At 46.1% G+C, this 16,019-nt stretch overlaps 1 protein-coding gene across 1 annotated transcript in view; it reads right to left on the bottom strand.

Annotated features, from left to right (window-relative positions):
• RAB32 (RAB32, member RAS oncogene family) overlaps positions 1-16,019 on the bottom strand; it is a 153,222-nt gene that overhangs the window by 36,378 nt on the left and 100,825 nt on the right. Inside the window, exon 2 of the mRNA XM_078649208.1 lies at positions 3,198-3,478. Within this exon, the coding sequence (XP_078505334.1) occupies positions 3,198-3,478 (281 nt within the window). The remainder of the gene's footprint in view (positions 1-3,197; positions 3,479-16,019) is intronic.

Raw genomic sequence — 16,019 nt, 5'->3', positions numbered from 1 at the left:
AGGTAGATATCTGCCAAGAATCCTTACGAGTAGAATGCACTAAAAGTGATTTGAAGTATCATGGACAAGAACTGTCTAAAAGATCAGACATGGAATATCTGGTGGAGAAAAAATCTGTACAGTATATGATGAAGTCCTGGTCTAATGGAAACTGGTTTCCTTATTTGGATATTTTACCGAACCATTGGTTTAGACAAGAGATATTAAGATTACAAATTGGTATAAACCTGTGGTTGGTAAATGAAGAATCAAAAATAAAAATGTTGGACCCCAATGGGTGTTGTAAGTGTAGGCCAGGTATAAAAGGTGATATGGTGCATATACTGCTAGACTGTACAATTATTTTAGAGCAGTGCAAATTATGTCTTCGTCCAATATTCCTAAAATATGATATTAGGTCGCGGACACAGGCAGTCAACCTACTAACAGAAATGTCTACCCTGGAAATAGCAATCGCATTAGGAAACTATATAAAAGCAATACAAAGATTCCTAAAAACATATGAGCCATAACCTTTAGAAATTTTATAAACTAGATGAATTATATAGCTTTTATGAGAGAAATTGTTATTTTAAGTGTATATATTGTTTTAAAGGGCAGGGTCGCTCAAGAAGAGCTGTTTTTATTGCAACCCCATTCCTTTTAACTAATGTATCAATTATCGCGTAGTTTATATAAAAGGTGCTGTAGAATGTTTTAAATGGTAACTATCTTTTACCTTGTTTAAAGACCACGGTCTAAATAAACGTAATTTTGACTGACTGACTGACCATGAATCTTTTTTCTAAATACTCTGGCTCAGACGCATTCCTGCACAACCGAAATCCTGGTGAGAGTGGCAGGGAGTTACTATGTAAAGTCAAAGGGAAAGCTATGGAGACATTAACAGACTTTTTACCTCAGTACGCCCTATTGTTTGCCAGGGCACTTACTGAAAAAAAACGATGCTTGGTATGGTTCTCAATTGCACAAGTGAGCACTGATACCAGAACACAGGATGTCTGAACCGTTTAACACAATTTCATGTGAGCACAAATGAGTTAATAGCAACAAGTTATTTATCGATGTAGTGACTCTTGTACGATGCATGTCAGAACTCTTTTAGCAGGTCACAGGACAGGCCAGGGTAACTGGGGCCCACCGTGGTGGTTTGGGCCCTTTACCCTTGCTGTCCTGGGGATAAGCCTACTATGAAATCTATGCAACAGAGTTCATAGTAGCGCTTGACTCTCAGTGAAAGCGCAGGGCGTGTAGTCCCAGGCTTTTGAGTGGGAGTAAAGTGTTGGTGTATACGTAAACTCACATCTCAACACACCCTTCAGCAACCCAATAAATCAGGTCATGGCCAGTTCTGAATTTTATGGAAAAACAAGTATTTATTACGTGCAACAGTTGAAATCTATCACAATAAAATAGTCAATAAAATCCATTGCAGAGCCACTTTTAGGTCTTCGAGCTTGTTCATCCAAGTCTGTCCCGTATAGACCCACTGCCTGGTTCTGAAGCGTATGAGAGGCAACTGTCCCATATGTGCTACCCCCCCCCCACCATAAGGCTTCGGTTCACAAAGGTTGCAGCTAATGCCTGCAAGTCTTACACTGTTTTCACATGTGGCGCATTGCGCCTCAGGCCCCAAATCTTAGTGAGACCCTGTTCGATGTGTCTTACTCAACTGGTAAGAAAAACACAACAATCCCCTTCTATTTTCAGATGGATGTTCTGTTGATTTCAAAACTTGGATGGAAGTGCTGAAGCCTGGCAAAGGCATGTAATCAGCTGCCAGGCTACTTGGGCTTGGTGGTACACACAGGGTCACGGACGGAAGCTCTGAAGTCAAGAAGACCTCCCTCTCCTGGTAGAATGGGAGGTCCCAGCATGTTCATTTGGTTCCTTGGACGACGACCACAACGAAACACTTGGGCGGTGATCCGGTCATCCAACAGTGATGGCCACCAATCAATGGCACAATGGAGCAGACCCACAGCGAAGTCAGTCCTCATGGACATTCTGCCTCAAATTTGGCTCACCGTGCTCCTCATCTCTGAATCCTGCCTCACTCCTACTTATCTCCTGCCTTCCTCACAGGCCACACTGATCTTAGCAGGCAGACAGGCTGGTGCTCCAGGCTCAAGTTGAGTGTTCCGGGCATCCTGGGTAATGTCCCCCTCCCCAGCTGTAGGGAACAACAGACATTGATCACTATTCCTGGTAGCAGCAGAAAACGTTTCAAGTTGTGGTGATCTTGTCACAGCTCTGAACAACAAGTGGGCTTTCAGTTTCCACTGTTATACAGTCTCTCCAGACACAAATGTGATTTAGTGCCTGACCCCTTTGAAATTCGTATAGTGGGCTTCAGACTCTTTGAAGTGCCCACGCCTCAGCTCTATTCTTTGTCCAAGGGTCTGTCTGTTCCAGCAGGGGTGACACTAGAGTTGGTGGAACCAGAACTCTGGTCTTGAATGAAGCAAAGAGTTATTTATATCTAGGTGTCAGCCTCCAGTGACATAAGTCCTCTCAAAGTATTAAGCCTCCAAGTTCTTATGATTCTGTGTTCCTGTAGTGTGAACACTATCAGTCCCACCATCTACCATAGACACTATGCTCACGCCTCCCTGCCTAGCATCCTTCCTGAATCATAATATGCCTTTGATGCACACAGGAGTTGCTCTGCCCCCCTCAAGTGTTGCTCTCTCCCCAGCCTCAGGAACGACAGTAGCCCAGATCTACAGTCTGAGTCTGCATTCCATAGTCCATTTCAGAGTTTTCTATGCTTCGGGCTTCCCAAAATCGAACACACAGGACTCTGAGTTAAGTACTCTCACAGACACACATGCATGCAGTCTCTAGCACACATGAAGACATGCAAAGGCTCCACAACACTACATTCCTCCCATGCAGGCCAAGCGAGTTAAAAATACAGCAGCGGAACATCAACTGGGTGGGCCGGTGGGCTCCACTCCTATGACACGGAATATAACCATACAGTTTACTGTTCACTAAACGGGTATGTAGTGTTAGGACTTTTCCGTCCCAACCGTGCACTAAATAGCCACAAACATGTTTAAATACTGATACTGATGTGTACACCAGAAATCGAGCATATCCCAACTATAAAATTATGTTGTATTAAGAAGGGTATTATGGCCCAGGAAGAATGTGACATTCTTAAAAAAAAAGAATCCTGCAGGTGCTCTTACCTTTGCAGACGTTTCAAACCATCCAACAAAGCCATTGTCTTTGCAGAAGCTGTCCATCTGTGCTGGGCTCTGGTAGTGGGTCTCTTTAGCTTGGTCACACTTGTTGGCAAGAAGCACTGCTGGAATGGGGCCTCCATTCGAAAGGTGGACCTTGCTGTCCAGATCTTGTTTCCACTTCATGATGGCTTCGAATGTGGACCCTCTGGTCACGTCAAAAACGACAAAGGCACCTACTGCTTCTTTGTAGTACACTCTTGTCATATTGCCAAACCTTTCCTGTCCTGGAGGATAGAAAAATAAAACATCTGGCTGAAAAACTACTTTCAATAATGTGATGGCTCTGAATATTAAGTAACAGAATTTATTCTGATCAACTGTTTCTTCTAAGAATAAGGAGAACAACTCTAATTACATGTGATCCTCAGCTCATCCAAGGACTGGTTTTCCTTTACATCAATAAACCAAAGATGCATTTTTCTCAATTGCTTAGAACACTATATGTATTTCGATGTACTGTAATCACTTTCTATACAGCGCCTAGAAGCACTAATAAATAAACAAGTTCAACAACATTAGATCTGGCCAATTTAAGAAACTATATAGTAAAGTATAATAATTTTTTTTATTTTAAGGATTTTATTTTTTTAATTTTCAAAAGAGAACAAAGAAATACGATACATCCTGCAATTGGACGAGGAACAGCAAGTCAGGCGCAAAAATAAATAAATGACAGGGAAAAGGCAGAACACACACCCAGACAGTATGGAAAAATCAGTATAACGTTTCACTACCCAGTGGTCATGCACATTTAAGTTATATTTCGACAGAATCCTCCTCAGGGTCAGAAGAGGACATAATGTTGATGTCAGGTGTGCGTAGAACCGTGGACATCAATCATCATGTGAACCTCCCCTGCTCATTGTTGGCTCTTTATGTGAGTTCGAAAAGGACACCATGTGGCTTCAAACTTAGCCACCCGGTCCCAAATGATGGCAGTCAATTTTTCCACTGCGTATATGTACCATACCATACCCCACCACGTATTTAAGGAAGGAGGAAGTGGTTGCTTCCTCAGCTGTGCCACGCCAAGTTGTACCACTAGAAGAAAATGGGAGAGCAGGAGGCCTTGAGGTGTTGATGTGCGGAAAAGCCTGTCAGTCCCGGAGTCGCCCAAAAGAATTGTTACTAGTTCAAGTGGAAGATGAACGTTGGCCATGGTCAGACTGTATTATATGTCGCATCTCAACCCAGAATGCCTGGATCACTGAGCATGACCACCATGTGTGTAGGAAGGTGCCCCTCTCCCAGCACCCCTTCCAGTACAAGTCAGAACCTTGAAAATCTTGGCTACTGTAACAGGTGTGAGATACCAAAGGGCCACATTTTATATGCGTTTTCCTTATAGCGGACACAGATCGAAGACCAGGGTCATGACTCCAACACAGTAAAAAAAAATGCTTTATTAGAGAATGTAAAATACAGCAAAAACCTGGAAAGAATACTTGAATGATACATATCAAAGCAATAGAGCAATTAATCTTTAAGATAAACACAAACTGAACAAAAGTTACAATGACTTGGCGTTTATAAAATATTACGAAATACTGAAGGAAAAAACAAAACTGCATACCAACTAATAGCAGTTTGTTAGAATTTTAATTGAGGAGAGGAGGGAGGATAAGGGGAAAACGATCTATTGCAAAAGTCCAAAAAGGAGGAAAAAAAATAGAATAGAACAGCAAAAAATATATTGAGGATAATTGCAGAGAGATTTACAGTGGGTGATGTGAAGAGAGTGAAGGAGAAATTGGAAGTGAAATGAAGTATGGTTCATAGAGGTTTGGAATCTTCAACAATTCTAATGTTAAAGGTTTAAGAGTTAGATAAATAGGATGTCAATGGCAACCAAAGCAAATCTCTCTTAATGGCTAGTGGGTGAAAGGACGATCCGATCTATGATTATAACAAATCAGTTTCCACCATGTGAGAAAGGAATATTGTTAACGTTTTTCCGTTTAGAGGTAATGACTTGAAAGGCCACCGCCAGAAATGATTCCAGTCCAAAGAAGGGTGGAGTTGTGTCACCAAGATATAAGTGGAAACATCGGGGAGACCAGGTCATCTTCCAAATCCGGTTTGTTCAATGTTGCTCTCACTACTCGCCTTCTCGGTGTTGAGAGAGAGAAGGGCCATAGGTTGACGTTGTCACTCGGCTACTTCCATAAGAGCCACCGCCAGTCGCTTGTTGTCTTTGGCCTGCCTGTTACGGATAAAACCAAACTGAGATGTGACTATTATAGAAGGCCAGATATGTTGAGAGCGGGCAACCAGGATGGAGGCAAATAGTTTTACATCACAGTTGAGCTGAGTTATAGGCCTGTAAGAGAAGAGGAGTGGCGCCAGGGCGACTGACGCTGGAAGCTCGGTATCACGGTTCAACCCCTGGCTTCGGCGTCAGGGGTCTGCCCAGCACCATGCGACTCTGGGCAATAGCTCGCTTAATCTTCCCAACGGCCCCCAGAGCCGAGATAACCCTTAAGGGGGTGATTTGTGCGCTATACAAGTACTGGATTTACATTTACATTTATGTAGGTCATTGAGTAGTGGGCTTACCCGGTTTCTGGAGTCGAGTAATGTGTGGTTCAGCCACACCAATTGTCAAAAATTAATTAAAGACCCCCACCAAGGGATCAATTAGGAGAGAAGCACAGGATTTATAAAAAGGTGACGTATAGCCATCAGGTCAAGGTGTTTTACATGAAGGAAGGACGCTAATGGCCGCCCAACCTCATCCGTAGTAATGCGATACATCATGGATGATCCATAGTTGAGGGAAAGGTCACTGTGGGCCGCCAAGCTAAGCATCAACTACACAGGGGCATGGTCAGAAATAGTGCCAACGTCGATATGAGTGTCGACAAGACCTAGCATTAAAATTCCTCTCTCAAAGGTAATGGTGGTGGTGACAGATGTCAGTAAGGGTCAAGTCCAATATGCCTTGGGTCAGATCAGGACTGAGAACGGTCTCAGCACGGAAGAGGTGTGGCGCCAGGGCGACTGACGCTGGATGCTGGGTATCGCGGTTCGATCCCTGGCTCCGGCGTCAGGGGTCTGCCCAGCACCATGCGACTCTGGGCAATAGCTCGCTTAATCTTCCCAACGGCCCCCAGCGCCGAGATACCCCTTCGGGGGTGATTTGTGCGCTATACAAGTACTGGATTTACATTTACATTTATGCAAGTCATTGAGTAGTGGGCTTACCCGGTTTCTGGAGTCGAGTAATGTGTAGTTCAGCCACACCAATTGTAAAAATAAATTAAAGACCCGCACCCAGTGATCAATTAGGAGAGAAGCACAGTATTTATAAAAAGGTGACATATAGCCTTCAGGTCAAGGTGTTTTACATGAAGGAAGGGCGCTAATGGCCGCCCAACCTCATCCGTAGTAATGAGATACATCATGGAGAATCGATAGCTGAGGGAAAGGTCACTGTGGGCCGCCAAGCTAAGCATCAACTACACAGGGGCATGGTCAGAAATAGTGCATTAAAGTAACTTCCACGTATTATTTTGCCTTTATGAAAGTGGGAGATCTTCGGAAAAAGGTCAGTTTATAAGTCATCCTCTCCATTGGGACCATAAATCGCAGATATAGACAGTCGAGTGGGACCAATTGTGCCTCGTATGCCTATCTGCCATACCTCATGATCCCTGTAAGTGCTGTCCAAGGTAAAAGGGAGGTCGGGACGGAGCAGAATAGCTACTCCCCGGGTCTTGCAGGTTCTGCATGAGTGGAACTGTGTGGGGTACCAGTATAAGCAAAGGTGTTTAGCATCTGCACGGAGATGTGTCTCTTTTACGAGTGCCACGCCCACCTCCTTGAAACATAACTATTGTGTCTGAACACTACGTTTGAGTGGGGTGTTAAGGCCCTCTATGTTAAAAGATATAATGTGGTCATAGAGATCCAGGTGTAGAAATCCCTAGTGTGTCTTGAATAAAACGGTATGGAGGCGGTTCCCGCCCCCCGACATAGTACAGTATGAATACATGAGTCAACAACAATAAACAGTTAACAAAACATAAAACTGTGAATAACAAAGACAGAGGGGAAAAGTGGCCACCTATCAACAACCAAATAATTGCTTAATCAGAAAGACAAAGATTACAATAAATAGAAAAAATGTACGAAAAGACCATCATAGCCAACAAAGGAGAAGGTGCGAGCTCGTGGTTAGCACCATGTGGGCTCCCGACAGAAATAGAACCAGAAGAAGGATGAAGAATCGGGTATTGGCTGGAAAACAGGAGTAGTACCCCCACTCCCCGTACAGAGCCCAAAGAATCAGAGGAGTCCAACAACATCCCCACGGGAAAGGCAAGGCGGTCAAGATGCTGTATCATCATCTGACAAGGGAGGGCGCTGATCCCCAGCGACCCGTTGCTTTTGTTTTCGTACCTAATGCTTGGACTGGTGTGGGGGCTGAAAGCGCCAACCACACCCACCTCCCCCTCCCATCAATGAAGGCAAGGTCTCGTTGTCCAGAAGACTGGTCTTCATCAGGCAGGCGGGCCAGGCCAAGGGGCCTCACAAATAATATGGCATGCAAGCAACCCTTATCTTGTCCTGGTGAGTGAAATTAGGGTGGAGTTGAAAGCCCAAAATATGTGGAGTTCAGTTGCTTTGTAAATGGTGAGTAACATCTCGAAAGTCCTTACGGCAAGCTAGTGTATGGCCTGAGATATCCTGGTACAGGGATATGGAGTCATGTTAGGCTCCTGTTGCCGTCCTGCTCTCATAATTTGTTCCTTTTGGCGGAATTAGTGCACTTGCGTCAAAGTATCTGGGGTTAGATTATTTTATATTTGGAAGGTGGAATACCCCTGATGGGTGCGATCGGGCAGAACCAGGGATTCATCTGGAAGTTACAACAGGTGTGCAAAAAGGGCCTCAACATGTGCCTCAAAACAGCTGGCGATAGCCAGGTCCCGAATGCGAAAATTACTGCATCTGGAAAGCTCCAAATCATCCATCTTATCCTGCAATGTTAGTAGCCCTCTCTCTAACTTTTCCATTCTTTCCGTCCTGCCAACATTATCAAGGGTATGTTCTGACACCATCGTCTCCACCACGGTCAAGCGAGTGTCAATCCGGGCGCAATGACAGATCAATACGGATGGCTCTTGTGAAATCTTGACGAGGGATGGGATGTCTTTGCGGAACTCAGCAAGGAATCATGAAAGGTCTTCCTTAGTTGGGGGGAGGTTGCAAATATTAACTTTCGTTCTCTGCCGTGAGCTGGGGCTGAGAGCCACTCGGAGGGAGTCAGGCTTTTGGAGCATGTCGCGAATGGAGGAGGAACGCTGAGTTTTACCCTTATGCGCCATGATGAGGCCGGTAGAACAAAGAGTCCTTCAGCCTGTGTCGTACAGCAATATTAAGTATCTCCACCAAAAAGTTGGCAATACTCCAGCAACGCCCAGGGAAAGAGCAAGGACGAAACGAATCCTTGGTAGCAGCCCAGGGAAGGAATAATCATTGGAATGCTCTCATCAATTCCCAGTGATTTGAAGTGTGTGACACGTAAAATGCATCTGTGCTTGGGGTCTGCTATATATTATGCTGCACTCTTTTGCAGGAGTGCAGTTAAACAAGTCAGACAAGTAGAACAATAAGCCTTGGGAAGCACCCTTAAGTCAAAAATTGCATTTCCAAAACGGTCACCGCCTAACTGCTGCTAAAACCAATTATAACAAGGCTTGGCAAAACGTGTAAGCTAGGTGTGCATTTTTTTTTTTACAACCATAGGCAATATTCATAAAAAGGCAAAAATATTTTTCCAAAAATATAAAATTAGGCAGAAGTCCAGCAGCCCCGGCACATCACACCCTTAACTGAAGAGCACTCGTTCAGGCAACTGAGCATGTGTGGAAAGGTAAAATGCTGCAACCGACAGTGCAACACAGCCAATGGATGAAGTGAGCTGAGCCACTGCTCAATGCTGTGGTGAGCGGATGCAAAATGTAAATGGCTCGTGAACAGATCAATAGATGAAGCGGGAATATCGAAAGCCCCTGTACCTAAGTGTAGATGAATGTGTGTTCATTATAATTTTTTTAAGTCAGACGTCAACACAAAACTTTTGAATATAGAATATTTCGTTGGCTGACTTGATTTTTTTCTGCAGCTTACTTTCCGGATAATAAAGACCTGCTTTCCTCACTCAGAGGGCAACCTAGTTGCCAATAAGTGCCCTGGCAGAAAGTTGGAAGAGGGGCAGAAAGTTGGAAGAGGGGCGTTATGTCCACGATCCCAGGTCAGCCAAACCTGCAGAGGTAAACCAATTTCTACAAGTATCACTTTAGCTCAGTTCTTAGTAGCAGGAGATAAGTGTGGGCCTCTAAACCAATTCATGCATGTTCATTGTGAAATAACAACCATCTAACAAAAAATTAACAAAAATAAAGCATCTATGAGACCTAAAGCAAAGTGGACAACATTGATAAGGTGATTAAAAAAAATATAAAGATTTAGAAAAGACTCCCATAGGAGTAGGAAGACAAATCTCATAGTGCACATGTCCACAAGGTGGCAGACTCAAACCATGATGGTCAATATGAATCTCCGCTCAAGTTAGTTTACCAGTGGACCAAGAGCCATGTGCTGTAAGTTCCCATTATTCACCATTCGCTTGCCAACTGCATTTTTTAAATTTTTAAATGATTTTTCAAGTAAACAAACAAACGCAGCTCGAGTGGGAAATCATCCAGGTGTAGTACTGACATGGCCGCCTGAAGGCAGTGTTAATGAGGCACAGGGGGTGGAGGCAATGCAGAATTGGGGCACCCACAAGCACGGGCAGAGGAACGGCTGAAATTCATTTTCAATTCTAATTATTCACAACAAAATTATTGTTGTTATGTATTCATCCAATACTGCAAGTGCTGGAAAGTAAGTGTTTCTGGCAGCTATTTCTGGGCCGCATCTGGGATCCAGCCGAGCTCGTCATGAGCACCGGAGCACCGTGCCTCATGACGAGCTCAGCTCGTCATGAGCATGGAAAATGTTAAACTCTCGCAAAAATGAGACCTATTGCATTGCAAATGCTTGTTTAAAGGACGCCCCAGACACTACATCCCCAACCTACCAACCTTCAGCTATAGGACAAAACTGCAAGCTTATCTTAACAAGTCCATACCTGAATACATCGTGCTTCGAAGAGCAGCACATGCGCTGCTCTGGAACGACCTTAAAAGTCTCTGTTTTAATAGCATTATACAATATGGTCGGGTATACAGGGAAGAGCCGATTCTGCAGCTAGGATGGCTAGAATGTTCAGCCAGTGTTGGATAGTTGTCAGGGGCTATTCATTCGTTGCATTTTAGAGGATAAAGAACATTCTTTTCTGCTCCTAAAAAATGTAATAGGTGTCAGTTATAAAGGGCTTTTATGTTAAGCGCTACACATGGAACATTGTTTAATGTAATGGATACCTAGTGTTAAGTGGTCCTTTTTTTCAGTGACTTTGTGTGCATGCGTGTGTATGTATGTGTGCGTGCGTGCGTGTTTATGTGTTTGGGTTTGTTTGTGTGTGTTTGTATGTATGTATGTGTGCGTGTGGGTTTGTGTGTGTGGGTGTGTTTGTATGTGTGTGTGTGTGTATTTATTTATTTGTGTGTGTGTGTTTTTCTCAGCAGATTATAGGTTCACATCTCTGCTGGGCAGCCTCTGCCTTTCATCCTTTGGTGTCATTGCCCCTCTGACACGTCATTGGTTTTACATGAGGAGGGACTTGCTCTTGGCGTTTCCTTAAACCCTGCTATGATGCATGAATGAGACTAGGCAGCAACGGAGAGGATTCTTTAACGTTCTGTCCTGTGCAATGGGTGATCTAGAGGAGCTGGTCAGTGGACATTTCAGCATGCACAAAATGTTAACTAATATGCACTCTTACACCTGACCTTCTCTCGAAAACTGCGACATGTGTTTTAGTGTAAGGTTTTTTGACGCCAGGGTAGAACATGAAAAACCGGGGCCCTGCAAGTCATTTTAGGACAGTACATCACGCTGCATGGATATGATCCGCTGGTGCAGTGCATACATCACGTTACACAGCTATACACCACTGCTTGAGGCACTGCATCCATCTGCAGCTATGCCATACTGCTTCGTTACACTGTATCACACTGCATAGCTATAGGACACTTCTGAACTACACTGCACCATAATGTACAGATGTACAACGGCGTTTCAGCGGTACTGCATCAGAGTGCACAGATAAACAATACTGCTTCGTTGCACTGCATCACACTGCATAGACATGAAACGCCTCTGCACTACACTGCATCATGTCGCACAGATACACAGCCCTACAGTACATCACACCATTGTTTCGGTTACCCTGCACCACACGGCGGGGATCATTAACCCGAACCCACGGCACGGCATCACACACTGCACAGTTATGACATTCTGCATCACACTGCACTTCAGTTACACTGCAACAGTTGGACGCCAAGACCAGTGTTGGGGGCCAGGCCAGCCTACACCCCCACACCTCTCGGGGACCACCGTGACTATATCTGATTCTAACAACTCTCTGTGAACTGTTCACGCCATGAGCAAGATTACCTCACTTTTAACATCTAATACGGTTTAAAGCTTGGCGCTATGTTTGGCGCTATATAAAACGTGCAAGTATAGAAGAGTGAGCATAGAGAGTGCAATGAAGTTGCAAACACCGCATGAAGCGGCCTGCGTGACCCCCTCGTCCCTTCACTCACCTGCAGACACCCGCCAGTGGTGGGACCGCGCTCGTGTTTTGGGTTGGGGGTGGAGGCGGTCGCAGCGCTCCTGACACTCTCCGTCTTTGGAAGAATGCAGGGCAGCGGCGAAGGGGTGAGATCACTGCCGTGTGTCACGGAGACTCGCGGGCTGTGAGGGACTGTGCTTTTGGAGGCTGCAAAAGTTGGGGGGAGTAAAACCGTGGCCGGCCCTCCCTCTGTAGAGGGGAGGGGCGGTGCCTTCATGGGGTGGAGAGAGACTGGACAGTTCAGAGACAGGTTACCCAAACAGGGCCTGGTCTGAAGCACAATTCCTATGAGAGGCGAGTGAGGAATGTATATATATTTAAATATATTCACAATGTAGAGGAGGGAGTGGCTTTCTGCCAGCATTTAACCCCTACTTTGGTGCGTGCGCCCAGACTTGGCAGAAATCGAACTCGCAGCAGTGAAGCCATTTGACCAGGATCACACGGCGCGGCCACACAGATGCCTGGATTTCAGTGTAGGTTTATTTTGCCACGGGGCATTTTTTGCCTCCACATGAAAGGCTCTGCGACCCCTCGATGGCATACATGCAGCGTGAGGCTGCAGTTTTCCCGAAAAGCACCCATAGGGGCCTGTGGTCACAAAATGCCAGTGGGTGGTTTGGCGAGAGAGGGTGGACGGGTGCATTAGACAACATTTTCTAGAGGAAAGGCGGTGAGCAGATTGAATAACCTGCCTTTATAAGCGCGGGAGGCCCAGGCGGTAAACGGGCCCAAACAGGCCTGGGACGGAAATAATGAATGACTGGTGTAATGAAGGAGGCAGGGCAAAGCGGGTACCGCGCGCGGGCCATGAGTCACGTGAGCAGGGGTGAGGTGAATGGATACACGGGATCTGTCAGTCAAATGTGGAGTCTCTCCTACACCACATACCCCATAAGGATGACCCCCCAGATACGAATCATGACGTGCACCGCCCTCACACACCACACACACATGAAGTAGCAGAGCTCAGACGTCTGTAAATAGGTCACAGCGGGTGGTGGATTTAAGCCTGCGTGTGAAAAGGATACATGTTATAGTTCCGCTCACTTCAAGCGAAAACTTCCCAGTATTAATGGCTTTCCGCTGTTAGACGAGGCGCTGGGCTGCGTGTGTGTGTGTGTGTGAGGGGGAGTGTGGGAGCAGGGCGCAGTGCGGGAGACGCTGAAACATGTTGCAGGCAGAGGCGCTGTCATGGGAAGTTCTCATTGATAAACTCGTCTACGTGAACATTCCCACCATAGAGGCCTGGCCAGATGCTGGGCACTGCACCGCTGCTAGTGATTATAGCCGACAAGAAAGCCCAGCGGGTTAATGTGCCTGGCGCAGAGACGCCCGGTGCGTGTGTCGTGTTTTACCGAATGCCAGCAAGACAGCTCCGTGGATTAATGTGCCTGCCATGGAGATGTGTGCGTACGCATCCGGGTCCAGTTCCACTAAAACAGCTCAGAGGGTTGGCGTGCCTGTTTAGAGATCCGTGTGCAACAGGCACGTCAGCTCAGTGGGTTAACGTGCCAACAAGGCTGCGTGATCCCGATTACACCTCATGCCTTTCGATCCTACCCAGGGGCAGGTGAGGCTGGGGGGCATCGGTACCTGAAGGTGGGTGGCGAGGCCAGCTGCATCCCCAGGAAGGGCGAGGATCCGGAGCGCGGAGAGGAGCCATTCCCTGGATCCGCCATAGCGGCCGAGACGGGGGGAGGGGGCGGGCCAGGGCGGGGCCAGTGGGGCGGACATTACATTTATGAAAGTGAAGATACAAATAATCGGTGGGCAAATTACCAAAAAGAAATGCTCTCAGATCGCATTTTCCTTTGAGATCAATCGTATCATTTATTGTGCGTTTGCCACACAGAAGAAGTGCTCACCCAAACAAGCTCAGTATCCGGGCTGGGAGGAGTGGGAGGGCGGGGGCTGCCTGCGCATGCGCAACATTTCAAAGTTTCGTTTTGAGGTCGGAGCGCGAGCCCGGCCCCGGAGCGACAGCGAAGTGCCGTACCTGAAGTCCCGGGACCCAGGAGGGGGCCCGGGTGAAGACCAGCGGGGAGACTGCGGGACCCCCAAGCCTAAGGGGAGAGCCCCGCATCTTGCAGGCATGGCAGAGCAGCTCGAGTGCTCTGCGAGGCTCCCGAGAAGCCCGAAGCCCGGTTAGGTAAGAGAAAGGAGGGGAGAGGGGGTTGCCTGTCTGGGTGCCTGCGTGTGTGTCTGTGTGTGTGTGTGTGTGTGTGTGTGTGTGTGTGTAAGTAAGTGTAAGTGCGTGTGCGCACATGTGTGTGTCTGTGTGCATGCATGCGCGTTAGGCTGACTTGCTGGGAGTATGGGAGGGAAGTGCACGGCGCGGCGCGGGATGGAACGAGCGCGTTCACGCACACAAATCCGGCTTTCAAGCTCGTAACACCCTCTTGTCCTTCCTTCCCCCGAGACAGGCAACTATAAGTCTCCAGCCTGGACGCATCCTTCGGATGCTAATTCCAGGCGAGACCTAAAAACATAAAGATGCATGAAGAAATACAAGCATGAGTAAGGAAATAAATGCACGTCTACACAGATAGCGCTTTAAGTGCATCACTACTCATAAAAGCGCTTTAAGTGCGTCGCTACTCATGGACCCAAGGAGCCGTTGTCCATAGACACCATAAATGCCCATTCTTCAGGCGGTGTGCCCTGTGGGTGCCCCTTTAAACCCAGGGCCTGAGACAAGGGGTAAGCTGTCTCAAGCAGCGTGATCTATATTATGTGACCTTTTCTTTCCTGTTGCTGGTTGTAAGCAGTGTCCTGTTTCTTAAAAGATCCTTTCTTTGAGCCTTTGAGATGTCCCTTAAATGACACTTTCCAAGTGTATATGACGATGCAGTCAGTGTGATGTCTCATAATTGACCCCATTCCAGTAAATTGGCCTATCCTCAAAAGAAGAAGTCTGGGCACTAATCAAACATTTTAATACAAGTAATAATGTCTTCAAATGTGACCCGATTTAATTTTGTTCAAAGATGCTCAAGAGAAAATCACTTTCAAGCAGACAAATGTTTTCAATTTGTTTTGTTTTGTAGTGCCTAGAACAATATCAACAAGCATTGGCATAGGCAATAGGTCTCGCTTTTGGGACCTTATAAGTATTTAGTTATATCCTTGGTGCAACTACATCAACTGTTGCATGGCTAAGCACTTATAAGCTCCCAAAGGCAAGACCTATTGGCTATGCCAATTATTGTTCTATCTTGCACTCACTCTTCAACATTCGGTATCACATTCTCACTCACACTTTTTCCTACTCTGATTACCTCATTCTAACTTACAGTGTCACTTTCATCCGCATTCACTCTTTCACTCATGCTCGGTTACATTCAGGCACTCAATCATTTGCACCCACATTTACTTACTCGCACTCATTCTTCTTTGCAGGACACTTGAATACTTTTTTTCCATATTCTATGTTTGAGCAGCTAGCTGGCTAACATGAATATGAAGAAGCCCATGTGGGTTTCCGTGAGTCAGATCAGATTCTCTTGAAGAGTCCCTTTCTCTTCTGAGCCCTGCTTAACACGTATGTACAGGGGGAGCCCTATATTCATGTACTCAATGTTTGAGACACAAACATACTTATTGATTTCTGAACAATGAAAGTGAAAGCGTTAAGTTAACATGTTGTTCCTGCTTATATTTTGCATGCTTTACATAATCCTGCATTCCCTATGACTGTTTGCTTTTTCCAGAATGTTGTTACTTTTTTTCAGGCAGTGCATAATTTGAAATGAGTCACATCCAGGTGTTTATAATGGGGCAGAATTGGGTTGTAGCTGAAGACAGTGCTGGTTTCACTCAGTGGGGCAGAAGGGTGTTTGGTGGGGGTAGGATGTGACACTATGGCCAGAGCTACAGAATTTGAAACTGGGGATCCTGGTTCAGCCTTCATGCCTAGTCCATCAGACCACTCCTGAGGGAGCACATTCCCATGATGGACCGTAGAAGGCCCCACTTAACCATAGAAGCCCTGGTCACTTAGCACCACC

This window comes from Lissotriton helveticus, chromosome 6 (assembly GCF_964261635.1).
Source record: "Lissotriton helveticus chromosome 6, aLisHel1.1, whole genome shotgun sequence".
NCBI lineage: Eukaryota > Metazoa > Chordata > Amphibia > Caudata > Salamandridae > Lissotriton > Lissotriton helveticus.
Note: the sequence above shows the minus strand (reverse complement) of the source record. Positions and strands in the feature narration are given on the sequence as shown.